At 37.8% G+C, this 18,206-nt stretch overlaps 4 protein-coding genes across 5 annotated transcripts in view; 2 read left to right on the plus strand and 2 right to left on the minus strand.

Annotated features, from left to right (window-relative positions):
• Positions 1-9,327, plus strand: part of apba2b (amyloid beta (A4) precursor protein-binding, family A, member 2b) — a 67,233-nt gene extending 57,906 nt beyond the window's left edge. The window contains exons 9-14 of the mRNA XM_043245424.1: positions 897-1,082; positions 3,971-4,150; positions 6,300-6,512; positions 6,776-6,895; positions 6,983-7,123; positions 7,930-9,327. Coding sequence (XP_043101359.1) covers positions 897-1,082; positions 3,971-4,150; positions 6,300-6,512; positions 6,776-6,895; positions 6,983-7,123; positions 7,930-8,001 — 912 coding nt within the window. The 3' untranslated portion in view covers positions 8,002-9,327. The remainder of the gene's footprint in view (positions 1-896; positions 1,083-3,970; positions 4,151-6,299; positions 6,513-6,775; positions 6,896-6,982; positions 7,124-7,929) is intronic.
• Positions 9,328-12,041: 2,714 nt separating this feature from the next.
• sord (sorbitol dehydrogenase) lies at positions 12,042-14,385 on the minus strand. Its single transcript, XM_043243099.1, has 9 exons — positions 14,200-14,385; positions 14,073-14,106; positions 13,814-13,978; positions 13,559-13,718; positions 13,338-13,456; positions 13,047-13,112; positions 12,785-12,963; positions 12,593-12,714; positions 12,042-12,463 (listed from the first exon to the last, which is right to left on the minus strand). The coding sequence occupies exons 1-9, from the start codon at positions 14,251-14,253 to the stop codon at positions 12,298-12,300; spliced, it is 1,065 nt and encodes a 354-aa protein (XP_043099034.1). The 5' UTR covers positions 14,254-14,385; the 3' UTR covers positions 12,042-12,297.
• Positions 14,386-14,577: 192 nt separating this feature from the next.
• si:dkey-1h4.4 (plant intracellular Ras-group-related LRR protein 5) lies at positions 14,578-16,104 on the plus strand. Its single transcript, XM_043243100.1, has 4 exons — positions 14,578-14,854; positions 14,988-15,408; positions 15,707-15,846; positions 15,964-16,104. The coding sequence occupies exons 1-4, from the start codon at positions 14,693-14,695 to the stop codon at positions 15,994-15,996; spliced, it is 756 nt and encodes a 251-aa protein (XP_043099035.1). The 5' UTR covers positions 14,578-14,692; the 3' UTR covers positions 15,997-16,104.
• On the minus strand, positions 16,105-17,924 carry terb2 (telomere repeat binding bouquet formation protein 2). Of its 2 annotated transcripts, none has more exons than XM_043243102.1 (7): positions 17,377-17,924; positions 17,170-17,251; positions 16,933-17,072; positions 16,784-16,830; positions 16,626-16,714; positions 16,340-16,428; positions 16,105-16,246 (listed from the first exon to the last, which is right to left on the minus strand). In XM_043243102.1, the coding sequence occupies exons 1-7, from the start codon at positions 17,438-17,440 to the stop codon at positions 16,119-16,121; spliced, it is 639 nt and encodes a 212-aa protein (XP_043099037.1). In that variant the 5' UTR covers positions 17,441-17,924; the 3' UTR covers positions 16,105-16,118. The 2 variants fall into 2 exon arrangements, with proteins under 2 accessions (XP_043099037.1, XP_043099036.1); XM_043243101.1 differs by having other exon boundaries at positions 16,626-16,732.
• Positions 17,925-18,206: the final 282 nt, after the last annotated feature.

The following is an 18,206-nucleotide window of genomic DNA, read 5'->3' on the forward strand; positions in this document are numbered from 1 at the left end:
AAACGGATTCTTAGTGTCATCATGACAATGACAAAACATCTCAGATGCAGCATTTCAGTAACACAAAGTAAAAGCCTAGAAAATAACAACTGTCCTTTTCACTGGTCTTTTCGTAATGTAACATGGGTGTAACTACAGAATAGCAGGGGAAGCTTTTTCAGCACTGCGTAACGCCATCTGCAAGATGTATATAAAATAAATGCATTACGTTGAAATGAAAGGTTACTTATAAATAAAATATCCTAGAACTGATAGACTTTGTTTCGTGGGGTCTTTGAAGTAAACATGTCACATATTACGCTATAATTTAAAGAAGAGATGCGGGAAAAAAATGAAAATGAAAATCCCACACATGACCTTTGTGTGCACTGAATCGAAATGCTGCATGAATTTCCTGAGCACTGGATCATTAATTCTTTCAGCTCTCTGATGATTTATTACCCTTTTTTGTATATATATGAAATAGAGTGCATACTGTACACGCTGTTTCTTGTGCTGCTCATTCAGGCTCATGGAATATTGAATGTGGTACAATAAGAACAGCATCTGAGACATTTTAGTGAGTGAAATTTCAAGGTCATTTTCTCTTTACTAAGCAAGGATGGCTTTAACTTCACCATTTAAAGATTACAGGGTTAACCCAAGGCTGTAAGCTTGCAGCTTGAAACAAATCTTCCCGAAGGAGATTCATGAATAGGAGCGTTCCGGAAACCCGCTGAGCATTCTTGACCCTAGGTTGCATCTGGAGGCTGTCCCTAAGAAAATATAATGTAATCCCAGAGTCTGTGATATGATAACTAAGCTGCTCAATGGGATTAAAACACAGTCTTAACTCTAGTCTGGTGTAATGTGTTGCCGCAAAAAAAGGCTAAGTGACTCTCTTGGTTGTTTCATAGGAGACAATGATGGATAACGCTTTGCGTACCATCTCGTACATTGCTGACATCGGGAACATTGTGGTTCTGATGGCAAGACGCCGCATGCCACGCACCGCCTCTCAGGACTGCATCGAGACGACCCCTGGAGCCCCCGAGGCCAAGAAACAGTACAAAATGATATGTCACGTATTTGAGTCTGAGGATGTAAGTGTGAATCATTTCGTTTCCTTTTTATAATCTATATGCATACCAGTCCAAAGCTTGGATAGCAAATAGCGTGCAAATATAACTTTCTTTTCTAGACTAAATGTAAACTTCTTAAAAATGTGTTTATTCATGTATTTATTTTTGAATGGGTAAGTTGGAGCAGATGGTGAGGGAAAAACAGTACAGCCTATCAGCGTAGATGGAAACCTTCTGAGTAAAGGGGTAGTTCACCCAAAAATTAAAATTCTGTGATGAATTACTCGCCTTCATGTCTCTCCAAACCCCTAAGATTTTTGATTATCTTAGGGAATACCAAATCATATTCTGACCCATCATAGACAGCAAGGGTCCTACCATGTTCAAGGCCCAGAAAAGTAGTAGGGACATGGTTAAAACAGTTGATCTTGTTTTCTTTGTGCGAAAAGTATACTCATAGCTTCATAAAATTAAAGTTGAACCATTGATGTCACATGGACCATTTTAACAATGTCCTTATTATGTTTCTGGGTCTATGCAGGGTCAGATTTCATCAAAAAGATGAACAAAAATTTTATAGGTTTGGGATGACATGAGTGTGAATAACTAACGACACAATCTTCATTCTGTTTCAAATGTTATGTAATATTATTATACACTACCGGTTTGGTTTCAGCAATTTTTCAAAATCGTCCATCCATCCATCCATCCATCATCCATCCATGCAATGAAAAAACAGTATTATTGTGAAACATTATTACACTTTATAATAACATAATTGTAATTTTATTGTGTAATTAATAACTGTGTATTTTTCCTGTGGTAAAGCTGAATTCTCAACAGCCTTTAGCCTGGTCTCATTGTCCTTCAGAAGTCATTCTAATTTATTCTAATTTAGTGCTCAACTAACATTTCTCATTATTATTAATGTTGAAAACTGCTTTAATATTCCACCTGAAAGAAATACATTTGAACAGCATCTATTTGAAATAGAAATCATTTGCAACATTATAAATATCTCTGCTGTTTAATTTGTCGCATTCTTGCTGAATTAAATTATTAACTTCTTTAAAAATGACTGACCTCAAACTTTTGAACAGTAGTGTATATATAGAATGCGAGCCATTATTCACCTGGGGTTCATAGAATAGCCTCAAAAGTAACCCTGGCTGCAGCTTTACATAATCCTGTTCTAATGGACCTACTTTTTCTCTCCTCCACAACACTCTCCTCTGCATTGCAGTTGTTCCTCACTCATGCTGTCTAATTACACTCTTTGATGTTTCAGCCAATGAGTGTGTGCGTGCCTGCGTGTGCGCCCACAAATGAGTCATTTATAGAGCCTAGCACGTCTTTATTTCTCCTAAACCTATTTTTCATATCGCGTCTCAGTTATCTACTTAGCGGTGTCACACAATTTATCATATCGCAAAAATTGTTATCCTCCTAAATTTTGATAACTTTGCTCTGTTCCTCCTTTGAGGCCCATATAAATCAGTGGGTTCTCCGGCAGTCTGATCACTGCTGGTGCGTTTTTTCTTTGTGACTGATTTAGATGCACAAAGCCCTGAATATTCCTGAAGCCGCCATGTTTCCTGTGAAAATCAAAGCCAGCACACATGTTGGGATGCTAGATTATTAATGGGATGACCCCTACCTGTGCGCACGTCGCCTGAGGGGTAATTTTAAATCAAAAAAAAGCCACAGTCATTAGGGAAGGGAGTGAACCTCTTTTCCACTGCACCTCTTTAGCATTCTAGTGCAGACCGTCTGATTTAATAGCCTTTATCCGGCGACTTTTCTACTTCCACGGAAGATTATTCTCTAAGATTTGAATAAGGTTGCAGTGCTTGAAATAGGCCAGTTTATTCACAGTAGCACCGGCGTCACAGTGTCTTCAAAGACGACAGCTGGCGGTTATGGAAACCGTTCCAAAACGTAAATCTGTTCTAGAGTGAGAAATCAATGGACAATACTACACTACGAGTGAGCAGATTCACGAAATCTCGAATCAATGAAGTGAAAAAATGAAACCGTGTTCATCTGCTGCATTGATTTGCAGCATATAAATGTTTTCCAGGTATTGCCAAAAGCACTGAAGCTTTTATGCAGGACAACTAATGTGCTTCTAGCTGGCCCTCTGACTGAGCCTGGTTTTTCGACTGGAGTTTTGATTTCTTGCCATTATAGCCTAGCTCAGCTGGGGCTTAAAATATTATTGATTTGACTGCAATGACACTACTGGTTGAGAACGAAACTTAGACTAAATTGAGCTCGATAATAACACTATTGTCTTTTTTAGAGCTGCTTTATAGAGGAATTGAATTGGTTTCATAACTTATTAACTTTGCAACATCAAAACTTATTGAACTGTACTGAGCCAATATTGAACTGATGTGGGCTGAATAATGACTTTATTGTTTTCTTTAAAGCTGCTTAATAGTTATATTGAGTTTGTTTCATGACTAATGAATTTTGCAATATCAACAGTTATTGAACAAAATGAGGTCAATATTGAACTAAAATGGGCTGAATAATGACAATTTTGAGCTGCTTCATCAAATTAGTTTCACAACAGATCAGAACATTGCAAAAAAAAAAACACTGAATCAACATTAAATTGAACTTGAGCTGCTTTGAGGATAAAATAGAACTGATGAGGTGAATTTTGCAACATTGACACTGCTATTTTCTGTATTACTTTGAAGCTGCTTTAAAACAATCTATATTGCATAAAGATGAATGTAACATGGCTCGCTTTTGTCTTTAAAAGGCTCTAATGTATTATATGTGTAATAATTTAGTTCTCTTTATGTTTAGCATGCAACCTATTTATATTTAATGGCAAATGTGTACATGAATTGATTTTTGCAGTTGTTTCACCTGGTTTTCTTCTTCGACATATGCAGGCCCAGCTCATAGCACAGTCCATTGGTCAGGCATTCAGCGTGGCCTACCAGGAATTCCTAAGAGCCAATGGAATCAACCCAGAGGACCTCAGCCAGAAAGAGTACAGCGACATCATCAACACGCAGGAGATGTACAATGATGACCTCATCCACTTCTCAAACTCCGACAACTGCAAAGAGGTCAGCAGCCAGACGCTTTCTTCTCTATTAAGTGTTCTCTTTGTGTTAGAACACAGCTGACCCAGCACACCGATGCCTTTCTGCTCGATACAAGTGGGATTACTAGAAAGCAGTGTACAGTGATGACGGACAGCAGCACAAAAAAACAACAAAAACAAACAACAACAAAACACACCATAAAATCCACTGGTATTTTTTTTTAAAGCAGCTGTTGAGTTCAGGTGGCCAAAAATGAAAATTGTCATCATTTATTCCCTTTCTGAATTTTTTTTTCTTCTGCTGAACACAAAAGAACATATTTTGAAGAATATTGGTAACCAGACAGTTGCTGGCTTACTTTTTACTTACACAGTTTTACTATATATATATATATATATATATATATATATATATATATATATATATATATATATATATATATATATATTAAAATAAGGAAACATAATTATTGTCTTTATGTTAAACAGAAGAAAGAAAGTCATACAAGTTGGAAGCTATGTGAAGATATGTAAATGATGACAGAATTTTCAAGTAGCCCTTTAAATGTTTCGCTTATATAATGACTTATATAAAGGATTTAACATAGTGTTGTGTGTTTATAAATCAGTGGAGACTGGTGTTTTCCAGAAGTGTGAAAGCACAGATGTCACTTAAAAGAAAAATGTGTAGTCAGATCATTTTCTATCTGCGATTTTGAAATGAAACAAAATGCTGCAATATGCAAAATGGTAAATGAAATGCTCCAAAGATTTAAAATCTCTCTCTTAGCTCAAGTGATGTCAGTCATGTAAATCACGGTTTCAGATATTGACAGTTTGTTGCAAAGTCCCAACCATTAAAGAGCTTACCCAATTTCATTTTAAGAAGCCGGTCCTCCAGATGGGACACAATTACCGTGATTTAGATCCCAATGTCCAATAAATCACTAAATGCTTCTCTAGTGCAAATACCGCTCATGGATTCCCAGTGAAGCAGAAAATCTGAGTAGTATGATGAAATTGATGTTCACTAATTAAAGCAGATAATGAGCTGCATGATAGTAATATGTGTTAAATCCTTCAAGAAATTAATACTTTCATTATTGATCAGAAGTGACAGTAAAGGCAGAATATTACAAAAGATTTAGATTTCAAAGAAATGCTGTTTTTCTTTTATTCAAAGAATATAGCACCATTTCCACAAAACAATATTAAGCAGCACAAGAGTTTTTCTTGAGCACCAAATCAGCTTATTCAAGGGAATAATCGTGTCACACTGAAGACTGGAGTAATGACTGTTGAAAATCTGCAATCATAGGATTACATTACGTTTTTTAAATATATGAAAAAAAATAAACTGTTAAAATAATGTTTTAATTTTTTGATTAGAAAAGTCTCTATGAGCACAAGAAACTTAAATATTAAGCCCATATTATGGATTATGAAAAGTTCATAATTTGGTTTTGCGAATCCCAAACAAGGTCAAAAAGCACTTTCATTTCTTAAAATATGCATTTATGACTGATTAGGATTCTTCAGCGATTCTAAAGCAGTGCTTGTGAGCTTTTAACACTACAAAAGCGGCATCTAGTGGCAAAGAATGAATTTGCATTTTTATTCAGACCAACGGGAAAAGACCCGCAAGTGGGTGGGCAATATGCTAATGTTTCATTTTCACTTCAGTGTGACATTTAAAAAAAGACTTGTTTAGGTGATTCAGAATCGACTTTTTCTTTTGAGAGACGATAACTTTATACACAAATGCACTTTCAGATTTAAAACTTTGCGGAATGTTTTCATTCACTTAGAACTGTGTTATGCACAGCATGAAAGGTAATTAAAAATCCATAATAGAGGCACTTAAAAAAAAAAAGAATATTTGGACATTATCAAATGAAATTGCCATATTTTATTAAACTTTTAGGTAAAACCATACTTTGCATGCTGTCTGGCTAAGACCAAAGGACCAGTGCACCAAATAGATGAATTTTTTATAACGCATATACTGTACCCTAGAGGTGGAGGTTGTGCTATTTTGAACCCTCTTGTCGTTATCAACTGAGTAAAATTGTTTCCTTAATTGCTTTGTTCTTTTATAGCCTTTTATAGGCAATCACCCCAAATCCCTCGCCTGTGCCTGCGTCTGACTCTCTATCTCTCTCCTCCCACAGTTGCAGCTGGAGAAGCAGAAGGGGGAGATTCTGGGCATAGTTATTGTGGAGTCTGGCTGGGGCTCCATTCTGCCCACCGTCATCCTGGCCAACATGATGAATGGAGGCCCCGCCGCCCGTTCTGGGAAGCTCAGCATCGGTGACCAGATCATGTCAATCAACAACACCAGCCTGGTGGGGCTTCCTCTCGCCACCTGTCAGGGAATCATCAAGGTGTGCAGAGGGGTTGGGCTGTCACAGTACGCAGTGGGCCGAATCTTGGCTCGGCCATGAATCCATCTGTGTTATTCCGAGTAGCCGGTTATTAAGGGTCTGTGGTTTAGGGCTGCTGAGCCACCACAGGGCAATCAATAAAGTGCTTGCAAAGGCAATACGATCTTCATCTCCTATTGTTATGATCCCAGTGCAATAATACAGCGCAGGTGAGATCGCGCTGAGTTATATAATCACATGTATGTTTTGTGTATCTCCACCAGGGCCTGAAAAATCAGGTGCAGGTGAAGCTGAACATCGTGAGCTGCCCTCCCGTAACCACAGTTCTCATTAAGAGACCAGACCTCAAATACCAGCTGGGTTTTAGTGTACAGAACGGCATCGTGAGTATGGAGAAACAAGAAGTCTGAAATAAAGTATTGAAATCAGTTTTTTACTATTAAGTCCATCTTTTGTTTTGTGCTCCTCAGATTTGTAGTCTAATGCGAGGAGGGATTGCAGAGAGAGGAGGCGTGCGGGTTGGTCATCGTATTATTGAAATAAATGGCCAAAGTGTTGTGGCCACGGCACATGAGAAAATCGTCCAGGCTCTCTCCAATTCTGTCGGCGAGGTAAGTATATAATACATTACAATTATACTTGACCGTTACAAAGTTTGAATGAAGTCTGCTCATCAAGGCTGCATTTATTTGATAAAAAAAATACTATTTATTTATTTATTTTTAATGTAATTCATTCGTGTGATGGCAAAACGCAATTTTTAGTTGCCATTAATCCAGCCTTGAGTGTACTATGATCCTTCAGAAATTATTTTAATGGGCTGTTTTGGTGATCTTAGTTTTATTAACATTAACAGTTGTGCTACTTTTGTTGAAAATGAGTAGAAAATTCTGCGGAAATAAATCAAATGTATTTGAAAACATTGAGGTCTAATTTGCTGCTTATTAATAGTTATTAAGGTAGCTGTTAGGTTTAGATATTGGGTAGGATTAGGGATGTAGAATATGGTCATGCAGAACACGCGCTATATAAGTACTAATAAACAGCCAATATATTAAAAATAGACATGCTAGAAATCGTCTCCCTGTACTTAAATGTTACATAGTGTTACTAAGTCTTTACTGTCACTTTTGATCAACTTATTACATGCTTGCTAAATAAAAGTATTGAAAGATCATACAGACCCAAAACAGTGGTTTATATAAAGGTATAATCAATTTTAGGGGCATTTACAGTTAAAATCCAAAAACCAGGTTTTGAATGAAGACCAGGAGTCAGAGATGCAATCAATAAAAAAATATATACTGAAATTGAAATTCACTGAAGAAGAATCTCTGATCCCTCTTTCAGGGATTGATGATTGAAGATGTTTAGCGTAATAAAACATGAAAAAAGATATTTGTTTCTTCTGTAACAGATCCACATGAAGACTATGCCAGCTGCCATGTTTAGACTCTTAACTGGTCAGGAGACCCCTATGTATATATGATCTGAGGTGGACTTCAGCTGAGACACACAACTTTGGGCACTGGGAAATGTCTGAATGCAGCAGTCACCTTTCTCCTTTTATCTTCACCAAAAATAACTCCCATCACTCTTGCTGTCTGCTAACGTTACTTAAAGAGATATGGTGTGTCATTACTGCATAGTGTGGATTGTTTTTCATTTGCCATGTCTGCTCTTGGGTGTGTGCATAGTCAGATGAAAACGGAGTCGATGCATCTCAACTCCTTGCTACATAACGAAAGGGGGGCTTTGTACATTTGATTTTAATGCTACTCTTTGTTTAATTTATTTACAATTGCGTACGTGTGGACATTGATGCAAGTTTGTTTTGTAAATATGTAATCGTTATATCAATATCAGAAAGGAATGGAAAAGCCAGAGTGAGAAGTCCAGACAGGAGAAGCCCAAAACATCAAGCGACCATTCCAGAATATCTGTTTCTGTTGTTATGCCTTTTTTTTTTTGTTTTTGTATAAACGTAATATATTGAATATTATACTTGATCCAGTTGTCACTGAATTTTACATTTATTCAAATGAAATGCACACTAAACCAGTACACATCCCTTACATATAAATAACTGAACTTACTGCAGTAAATGTGGCAAATAATTTTGTGGCATGACACACACAAAAAAAACGCTCAATAAGTACATACACAATGCATACTCCAGACTCCTCATACGTTGAACATTGCAAGACTTGATCGACAAAGGAGAATCGTTTCGCATCGCCAGCCTTCATTAAAGGATAAATGTCATCTAGTGGGCATTAAAGACTGAGCAAATTTTGAGAGTAGTTTTTTACATACAAGCGAGCAAATCTTTTGTAAAATGCCATATGTAAACAATTTCTGGACTTCTCCCATGCTGTAATAATCCAAACATTCTCTTGCCATGCTGTAAATGAAGTTTGTTTCGAACACAAAAGTTTATTTTTTACGTGTGCTTTTTTTGTGTATGCCCAGCTGCAACTCATTTGAGTCAGTGGTGAATGTAATAGTGTTGTTAATAGTGCGTCCACTTCCTTAAGCAGTATTAGAATGTCTGTACATAAACGTTTACCTTGTTTAGTACTGTGTCCATGTAGGAATCACTGTTAGTCCCATTGTATCTTTGTGAGGCTTTGGCCTTGGGGAAAATAAGACACTGTGACCAAAAGCCTTACCGCTGCGTAAGAAAACTTTTGAAAATTGTGATAAAAAAAAAAAAGAGACATGAAACCGCTAATAATACATGAACATGAATACCTGTCTGCATGCATCTTAAAATGACACTATGGCAAAATAACAATAAAGTGTAATATAAGCCCGTCGTGTTGTTCTACCGTTGATTCCCTGGCGGTTTTGGTTGCTTTGTTTGGGGACTAAAGAATAGCTTGAAGCCCGAGTGGGTCATACAACCTGGAAGCTTGAGTCGAAAACCATGCCAACCGCTTCTTACAGTGGCCAGCTTCCAAAAATTTAAAACAGCTCCCTCGCTGCATATTACGGACCTAATGGGCAAAGATTTGATTCTCACAGTCGGAAATCAGTTCCGCCAGCTCACTTTTCTCAGACGTCGACATAGTCATGGAAAGAATAAGAAAAAACACCAATAATGAATCTCCTTTATCTGATCTTAGGAGAGCTTAGAGGGACGTTGCCGAGCTTTAAAGCAAGATAGAGGCTATTCATTATGAACGTGTGCGAGAACAACGATCATTCTCCAATTCTGAGGACCGCTGCTCCCTCTAGAGGTTGTTAAAATACACTACAACCTTTTCAAGAACGTGAGGGAAAAAACACATAACTACGACGTAAATAGAAGTGTGCTTAAAGGTACTTCAAGCACGAGACATCATTTGTAAGGAATTAGCTTTTTATAAACTTTAGTTACATTAGTAAACTCTAAACAAGACCAGCTATTATTAGAGGGTAATATAAAAAATGTAACAATAAGAAAGAGTGTTTCATTTGAAAACGGTTAATGATTCTATAATAAGGTTTGATTTGGACAATGCTACATTCCATTTATTATAAACAGAATTGCCGGATCTCATGGGTTTTGGTCATTCTTGTCAGATTTTAATATCACTTTAACCCCGAGCCTGCTCCAGTGGGAAGCGGTGGGTGACCAGGGGCTTGACGTTCACCTTCTTAAATGCCAACATGGAAATGGCCACCTGCGAGCTGGAGTGACCATGAGGCATCACGGGAAAAAGTAGAAAAGGTTTTATGCCTACATACATCAGCCCCAAACCCAACCGGCATCACCACTCGTCCAGAAAAACACCATCAAGAACACAAAAGCAAGTATTACATTTCAATACATCTGTGTTTGCATAAACAAAGGATTAATGGATAAAACAGTATAAAGTATATTCTGTATTAAATATAAAGGCATCATTTTGTCTTCCGATATAATGAATAAAATTAAACATAAATAAACTTGCAGAGATGGCTGTTTGAATGCTCCTCTGCACATTCTATGCTGATTTGAGGCACTCGGCCCAGAATTTCCTCAATTTTTTTTGACAATCTCCTTTGGTTTGTCCCCTTTCTCCACAGGAAGCAGGAAATCTCCCTCATCTCTTTAGACTTGGCAAGTTGATCAGAGGATAGATCTAAAATAAATAAATATATTCTAAGTCCCTTTCACATAACACTGGATACATGACTTATCGCTTATTATTACTTGTGAAGCACTAATTGTGTGTTTGTTAGTGCTTAACGCCACTCCACCTTCTGTGCCTATGTTCATGGCAAGAAATATTCAGATCTTCCCCTAGAATTAAAAACTTGCGTCATCCTTGAATGACCAATTCTACAGTGTATAAACAGTCTGGTTTTATCGGTTAAAATGTTGCTTTGGCCACCAATAAAGACACCGGTCCAATTGGTCCATATGTTGAAAAAAACAAATACATAGTCTTTTTTTTGCTATAACCAGTCAAACATCCCAAAGGTCATGTCACAGAGATGACCTTCTAAAAATAATAACTATCAGTGATTTTAAATTAATAAGCACCAATTGTTTTACCATCCTGACACACCATGTAGCCAATCAGTGTGATGATCTCTGACTTAACGCCGAAGTCGGAGATCTTTGCACCGATTGGCTAGTTAATGTGTAACAGTTGCACAAACATGTGTAATCATTATAGAGGAGTGACCTGCACAGCAGACAAACACTGAGCTTCCAAGGGTGACTCCCGCCCTCTGGCAAGCATCGATGCCCACTCACAAGGGTTCGATCAGGGCTCCATCCTCATAGCACAAGGAAGCCTCATATATGATTAAAAAGTCCCACAGACTCTATCAATATAAAGTAATAGTGGTCTAACATCTGAAGTAACACCTCTTCAATAAAGAGCCAGCAAATATTACTAATTTAACTATGTTAAACATCATTACACTGTATTCACAAACATATAGCGACTCATCTACACCACTTGGTTCTTATAAACCAATTATAAAGTTATACTGCGACTGCATTCAGAGGTCAAACCTTGAGCTAAAATTCATCAATATCACACCACGGAGAGCCATTTCATTCACTCGTACACAGACTGTCCTGTAGCGACACTCACAGGCAGTGACGTCACGTTCTGCCATCAAACTTCCTGTTTTCTGAGCAGGTCATTCAAGTCGTTTGTACAAAAATATGGGAAACTTTGTTAATATGAGAAATTTTCTGTCTCGCTCTTAATAAAATAAAATAAAATAACAAATAAAATAAAGCTCACCTCAATGGTGCATCACTGAAAAGTGTTCTTATTTCAACAAGGATTTATCTACTGGTTTAGATGCCCAGTTGTGCATGTGACATATTTAATTATTTTATGTAAAAGGATATAATGGACTACTCGTACACCTGCTTCTGAGTTCTATTATACAAATTATAATTAGCCAATACGGGAAAAATACACATAATGAATTTGAAGTAACGTCTATGGCAAAGCATCATTGTTTATAAAAGGTGGGTAAATTGTAAAAATGCTCAGCTATTATTACAGCATTATATTAAAAACTGCACTCTGACAATATTAGGAAGTTGCATTTTAATACTCATGATTATATAACAAAAGGTTGGTTTCTAAACACTTTACTAATGTAAAATGCTACATATTCATAAATCATAACGCAATTAAAATGGTAAATAATTAGATACACTGTGAGTACCATTTAATTCCTATGACTGTTGTACCTGAGGTCACTTGCAAAATTAGTTGGATCAAATGAAATTTATTCAAGCCACTGTAGCTAGGCAGTAATCGGATGTAGTCTAAGAGTTGGGTTCTCATGGGTTCTGATCATTCTTGTCACATTTCAACATGACTTTAACCCCTAGTCCCTGGCGAGTGGTTTCAAAGGCCTGCATAGCCTGCTCCAGGGGAAAACGGTGGGTGACCAGGGGCTTGACGTTCAGCTTCTTAGATGCCAACATAGAAATGGCCATCGGCCAGCTAGAGAGAAAAAAACATGCATGAACATGAGTAAAAGTGTCCAAAGGAATAAAATATTGTTTTGGAAGGAATATGCTATAATAATATTATCAACATTGTACTCCTGAAGTCATATGTGATCCTGCTTACGTATTACAGTAGCGGAATACACCTCTAATGTCAACTTCTCTGACAGCTGCATTGAGAAGAGGTATGGTGGTCATCTCAGCTCCAAGTCCAACCAGCACGACCACTCCTCCAGAACCAGTAGCCTAGACAAAAACACCATCGTCAGCATAAAATAAGGCTGGCAGTATGTCTTTATTTTGGTCTTAAACTAACATAGATGGCTGTTTGAATGCTGCTCTGTACTCCGGTGCATTCTATGCTGATTTGAGGCATGCAACCCAGCATTTCCTCCACTTTTCTGGCCATGTCCTTTGGTTCGTCCTCTTTTTTCACATGAAGCAGAAAATCTGCTCCGATCTCTTTAGCCATGGCAAGCCGATTAGGACACAAATCTACGAATACAGATAAACAAAACACAGACTTTATTTGTGCACTCTATACATCCAAAATTGTCTTTTATACACATATACATTACCGCTTATGATTACTTGAGAAGCACCCATAGCTTTGGCTGCCAACAAAGACACCAGCCCGATTGGTCCTATGTCGATAAAAAACAAACATATATAGTCTATTTTTTGCTACAACCATTCACACATCCCAAAAGTCATGCTATACAGATGTGATATTAGCTGAATAAGCAACAACCGCTTTAGTTATAGAACTATAGAAAGGTGGCAGTGGCCAAGAAGTCAGAGGTCATTACACTGATTGGCTAGTTAATGTGTAACAGTTGCATAAATATCAGTCATTATAGATGACTGACCTGCACCGCAGACAAACACTGAGCTTCCAAGAGTGACTCCTGCCCTCTTGCAGGCATGAATGCCTACCGACAGGGGTTCGATCAGGGCTCCCTCCTCAAAGGTCACATTATCGGGAAGCCTACAGACACACACGCAGCCAAATACATGATTACTGTGCAGAAAATGAAAGCCCTATAGACGTTCTCTTGTTACATAAATCACGCAGTAACAGTGATCTCACTTGTAGCAGAAGTTTGCATTGTGTTTGTAGTATCTACACAGGTTTCCATCATCTGGAGGAGTGGCACAGAAGAATATGCTGGGAGACAGATTGTAGTGTCCAGATTTAAAGAATTCATCTACTTCACGAGGAACTCCGGGCTCAATGGCAACTCTGTCCCCTGTTGAATACAAAAAAAATGCAATAAAGACTCACTTAACCTGAGTTTAACTGACACAGTATTAAAAAACTAAGCCAATACCAGAGAGAACTAACCTGCTTTGAGGTGTTTGACAGCAGAGCCCACTTTCACCACACGACCAGAGGCTTCATGTCCCAAAACCATGGGCTGTTTGACTACAAAGTCCCCGATGCGGCCGTTCTGCCAATAGTGCACGTCTGATCCACAAATGCCCACAGAGTGCATCTGAAGCAACACCTCTGCAATAAAGAAAATAATTAATAAATATCAATATTGAACTGTTAATCATCATTCTAATGCATTTGGGAATATTACTTAGAGACAGATCTATACCATTTGGTCCTGGTTCCGGAATGGGACGTTGTTCCTGTTAGAAAATTCAGAAAAATATTTAATTATAAATTATAAAAGTGCAATCAGAGTTCAAAGGGTTGCAAAAATTTCACATAAAATGTCATACCAATCTGAGATCTCCTTTAGTGTGCAGGACCACGGTGAGGTTGTCTTTATCCATTGTATTCACTTAAACGCGTACAGAGCTGACTCCAGAAATCCTATGTACTCCTGTACAGATCATACCCGCTTTCGCTCACGCATGCACTGCGCCGCTGTCCCTCACGGCCATCCCACTTCTTCCTGTTTCTCGGTAAGTTATTCAAGAACATCAAAACTGCGCATTGCGCAGTCTGTACAAAAACAGAGAATTGCTATCAAAGAAAAACAATTCAGCATTTTAACATTGTCTCTAAAGAATAAACAAAAATAACTATAAAAATCGCGGCTATTTATGGGCTGTCAACGACATCGATGCCAACGACTTATGTTGACTGAAAGACTCACCACTTGGTGTACAAGAACGGAAGTTGATGTAACCATGGTGATGATGACGAGTCTGGCTTCTCTAGTCAATGCAGCCTGTGTTTCTAAAATAGCGTTTTATTAAATTAAACAAAATGAACGGGGATGATATGATACTGGAATGTCTTAACAAACAACAGGAAAGTCTGAACATGAGCCATCGGGGTCTAGTTGTTTTGCCACCTGGCGTTTCGAGGCTTGTTACGTTAAAAAAACTCTTTCTAAACAACAATCGGCTCATTTTACCACCAGACGAGGTAAGCCATATCCACAAACGCACTGTGTTTTTCAAAGTGAATTTGTTGCACGCGTAATATATAATAATGTCTAACATTATTGTTTACTGTAAGCGGAAATCATGCCTAAAACAGTGTTTGCGTTCCCTGTAAGATTCTGGATCTGGAAAAGCTCGAAGAACTGATACTGGATAGAAACCAGCTGACCATGCTTCCTTGCAACATTGGATCACTAAAACACCTGACTTACCTGGGTGTAAACCACAACCCATTATCTGTGCTCCCAGAAGCAATAGGCGAGCTGAGACAGCTGAGAGAGCTCTGGGCTGTAGGATGCAGTCTTGTCTCGATACCATCATCTATTAATAAACTTGGGAGGTTAGAGAAACTCGGGCTTCATAACAACAACATTACACACTTGCCGTCACAAATTGGGGGTCTCAGCAGTTTGCAATGGCTAAACTTGGCTGACAATAAAGTTGAAGACCTCCCTGAAGATGTTAATCATTTAGAGTCTCTGGTCTTCATGAACCTGGACAAGAACTGTTTTGCACACATCCCTTCAGCACTGACAGGTCATTAACTTTTAATGACAAAGTTTTTTTAATTAACAATTTATTAAACTGCTATTTACTGCATGAATGTATGAGTACGTTTCAAAGAACGACTTGCGAGTTTGCTGCAAGAAGCTGCTGTACCTTTGATCTTTCACTTTGCTCTCATTAGACATATTGTTAATGTTTATAACACTAATAGTTACTCTTTGACAGTCATTATTAATGGTTGTTGGGTAAAAAATCCAAACAGTTGGTCCCATTTGTGCTCGTGTGGGTTTTGTGTTCTGTTCATTTCTGTTATCATACCTATTTACAGATATGGCAAATCTGCAGATCCTGTCTGTTAGATTTAATAACATCAGATCACTGGAAGACTACTTAATCCTTGGTTTCAGCAGACTTATAAAACTTGACCTCAGAGAAAATCCTTTAACGGACAGACCACCTCATTGGAAGGTAATTAAGCATCAACAGAAAATAAACTGACACTTTTGTGTTTTTAAGTACGTCACTTTAATGATGTTACTACTGTTATTCTCTGTAACCTTTCATATCACTTTTGCTCACATACAGGGATTGGATTTTATATTGCTGGGGAATGTCTGATCGTCCGAGGAACATTCATATCAGATGAGCTGTAACCGAAACGAGCATCCATTTGCATTAAATACGTTCTTCAAAGAAACATGTAAAACAAAAACACTCCAATTTACGTGAAGAATACTGTTTTAAATTTCTTTGCGACGATGACGAGGCGTCACGCCATTAGGTCTTGAAACGTTATGGCCATGGAGGTAGGGAAGAAAATCGTGAAGTTCCCCTGAATGCTTCTTCATTTGGTCAATATGAACATATCCTGCAAAATAGACAGAACAATAAATGGTTTCTAAACCTGCTAAAACTATGAGTCAGAGTACTAAGGTGTCAGTTTTGTTTCCTAATTAAATACCTGAGATCATGTTGTTAACAGGATATTTCCACATCACACTACAAGAACATACTTTGTTCGCCGATGCAACAGATTCGTAATCATCCTGGCTAATAGATAACACGAACATGAAGATAACATGAGATTAAACCACGTTTTTATCGAGATAAAGTGCTGTAGTAATGGAAATAATATTTAGGCCTCATTTGTATAGCAAATAGGACAATATTAAATAATTATGTGTTTAAAAATACAAATTTGAATGTATGCATTCTGCCAATAGCTAAAAATTAGAGTTAATACATACCTGTTCTTCTTTCTCACTGGCTGATTTTCAGTCTCCTCAGACAGACCGTCTGCAGACGCTTCAGTGTATATCTGATCTTCGCACATCACCTTTAATAGATTGAGAAGCTAACAAATGACAGAGAGGAATAACTGGACACTGGCTTAACAGGCTCCTACCTGCTCCTCACTTTCCCAAATGAACCTTCCCATCAGCGCTCTCATTTCTAAAGAGATTAAGTGGAGCAGTGATTAGGCATTTACTGTAAATGTAAAAAGTCTTTACATTGGAGCGTGTCACTAAAAATAACGGCATGTGCACGGTTTACCATCCTGGACAGAGTCTGGTGGCAGAACATAGTGGCCAATAGGCACAGATGCTACACTCTGGCGGGCTTTACAAGCTGACAGGAAGTCGCTGTGGAAAACCGTTGCCCTGTTCTCGACATAACCCTCACTTCCGTATATCCTAAAACATACATAAAGAGGCGAGCCTTTGAGGCAAACGTTTTCAGCCATTTCAATTTTGCTGGTTTCGTCCTGAAACAGTTGTATAGTAAACGTACCTTTCAGTGTCTTCAGAAGACGCATCAGCACTGAAGAGGTAATCTGCCATTTTCCAGGAAGAAAGACCTCCCCCTTCAGAAACTATAAATATGAACTATATAAGCTATGTAGCATATAAACAAATATAAGATCAAATATTCAGCAAGTGTGTTCATCACTTTACGTGAGTTGCATTAGTAGCATATTTAACCAAATACTCATCTCACCCCAAAAGTTGGTTGCCCCCTTTTCAACACTGTCGGAGAACCATGCAGTTTTGTCTTTAAACATGCTTATGCTACGGTGTTTGTCACTTCAGTTGCCACAAAAACGACTTGAATGCCTTTATGCTGCGATTACGTTATCCTTCTTTAGCGAGAGCGAGGATACGTGTTAAGTAATTTTTGATTTAAGACATATTTAAGACCTAACTCATTAAAGCAGTTCGGTAACAAACACGTGAATTGTAACGGAGAAAGCTAGAACGTCGCCTCAGGTCTTAACGAGCAGCGTCCGATTCTTAAATGAATCATTCTTCTGAGTCGAATCTATAAACCTCCCTCAAACCGGTCTGAACGATTTATTTCGGATCAGAATGTATCGATTCAACAACTCGCGAACCGTGAAACTACTCCATCCGGGTGAGCAGGTAGTTGGAGCATCTGAAGTGAAGCAAAGATTTGTCTAATATATCAATTATACACCCCTAAGCATCCTGTCATACAGGTCAGAATGTAATAACCATGTATAATTTTAGAGCAGAGTGTCTGTCAGGGCCCACATGATGACGTGGTGACGTTATGACGTTTGCGCAGAAGTGAGTCGGACTTTTCATAATTTACGTAATGATTTGCTGTAAATTCAGGAGATATTGATGTTTTTTTTGCTGTTAACATAAAGAGTTTTGAGACGTCATACTGAAATCCGAATATAGAAAAAAGTCTAGTAAACATCGTTTTGTCGTGTTTTTTTTATTGCAATAAAAAAACAACAAATATTACAAAACAAAACAAGTCAAATCAGAACAATACCTATATATATATATATAAAATCGTTT

This window comes from Puntigrus tetrazona, chromosome 7 (genome assembly GCF_018831695.1).
Source record: "Puntigrus tetrazona isolate hp1 chromosome 7, ASM1883169v1, whole genome shotgun sequence".
Lineage (NCBI taxonomy): Eukaryota > Metazoa > Chordata > Actinopteri > Cypriniformes > Cyprinidae > Puntigrus > Puntigrus tetrazona.

Coding starts and splice junctions, on each gene's coding strand:
- sord (XM_043243099.1), bottom strand. CDS start 14,253: ATGGATAAAGACAACCTCACCGTGGTCCTGCACACTAAAGGAGATCTC. Junction 13,979..14,072: donor TCCGGAACCAGGACCAAATG/GTATAGATCTGT, acceptor TCTTTATTGCAG/AGGTGTTGCTTCAGATGCAC. Junction 13,719..13,813: donor TGTCAAACACCTCAAAGCAG/GTTAGTTCTCTC, acceptor TGTATTCAACAG/GGGACAGAGTTGCCATTGAG.
- si:dkey-1h4.4 (XM_043243100.1), top strand. CDS start 14,693: ATGAACGGGGATGATATGATACTGGAATGTCTTAACAAACAACAGGAA. Junction 14,855..14,987: donor TCATTTTACCACCAGACGAG/GTAAGCCATATC, acceptor GTTCCCTGTAAG/ATTCTGGATCTGGAAAAGCT. Junction 15,847..15,963: donor ACAGACCACCTCATTGGAAG/GTAATTAAGCAT, acceptor GCTCACATACAG/GGATTGGATTTTATATTGCT.
- terb2 (XM_043243101.1), bottom strand. CDS start 17,440: ATGTTTAAAGACAAAACTGCATGGTTCTCCGACAGTGTTGAAAAGGGG. Junction 17,073..17,169: donor TCTTCTGAAGACACTGAAAG/GTACGTTTACTA, acceptor TGTATGTTTTAG/GATATACGGAAGTGAGGGTT. Junction 16,733..16,783: donor TTTGGGAAAGTGAGGAGCAG/GTAGGAGCCTGT, acceptor GTCATTTGTTAG/CTTCTCAATCTATTAAAGGT.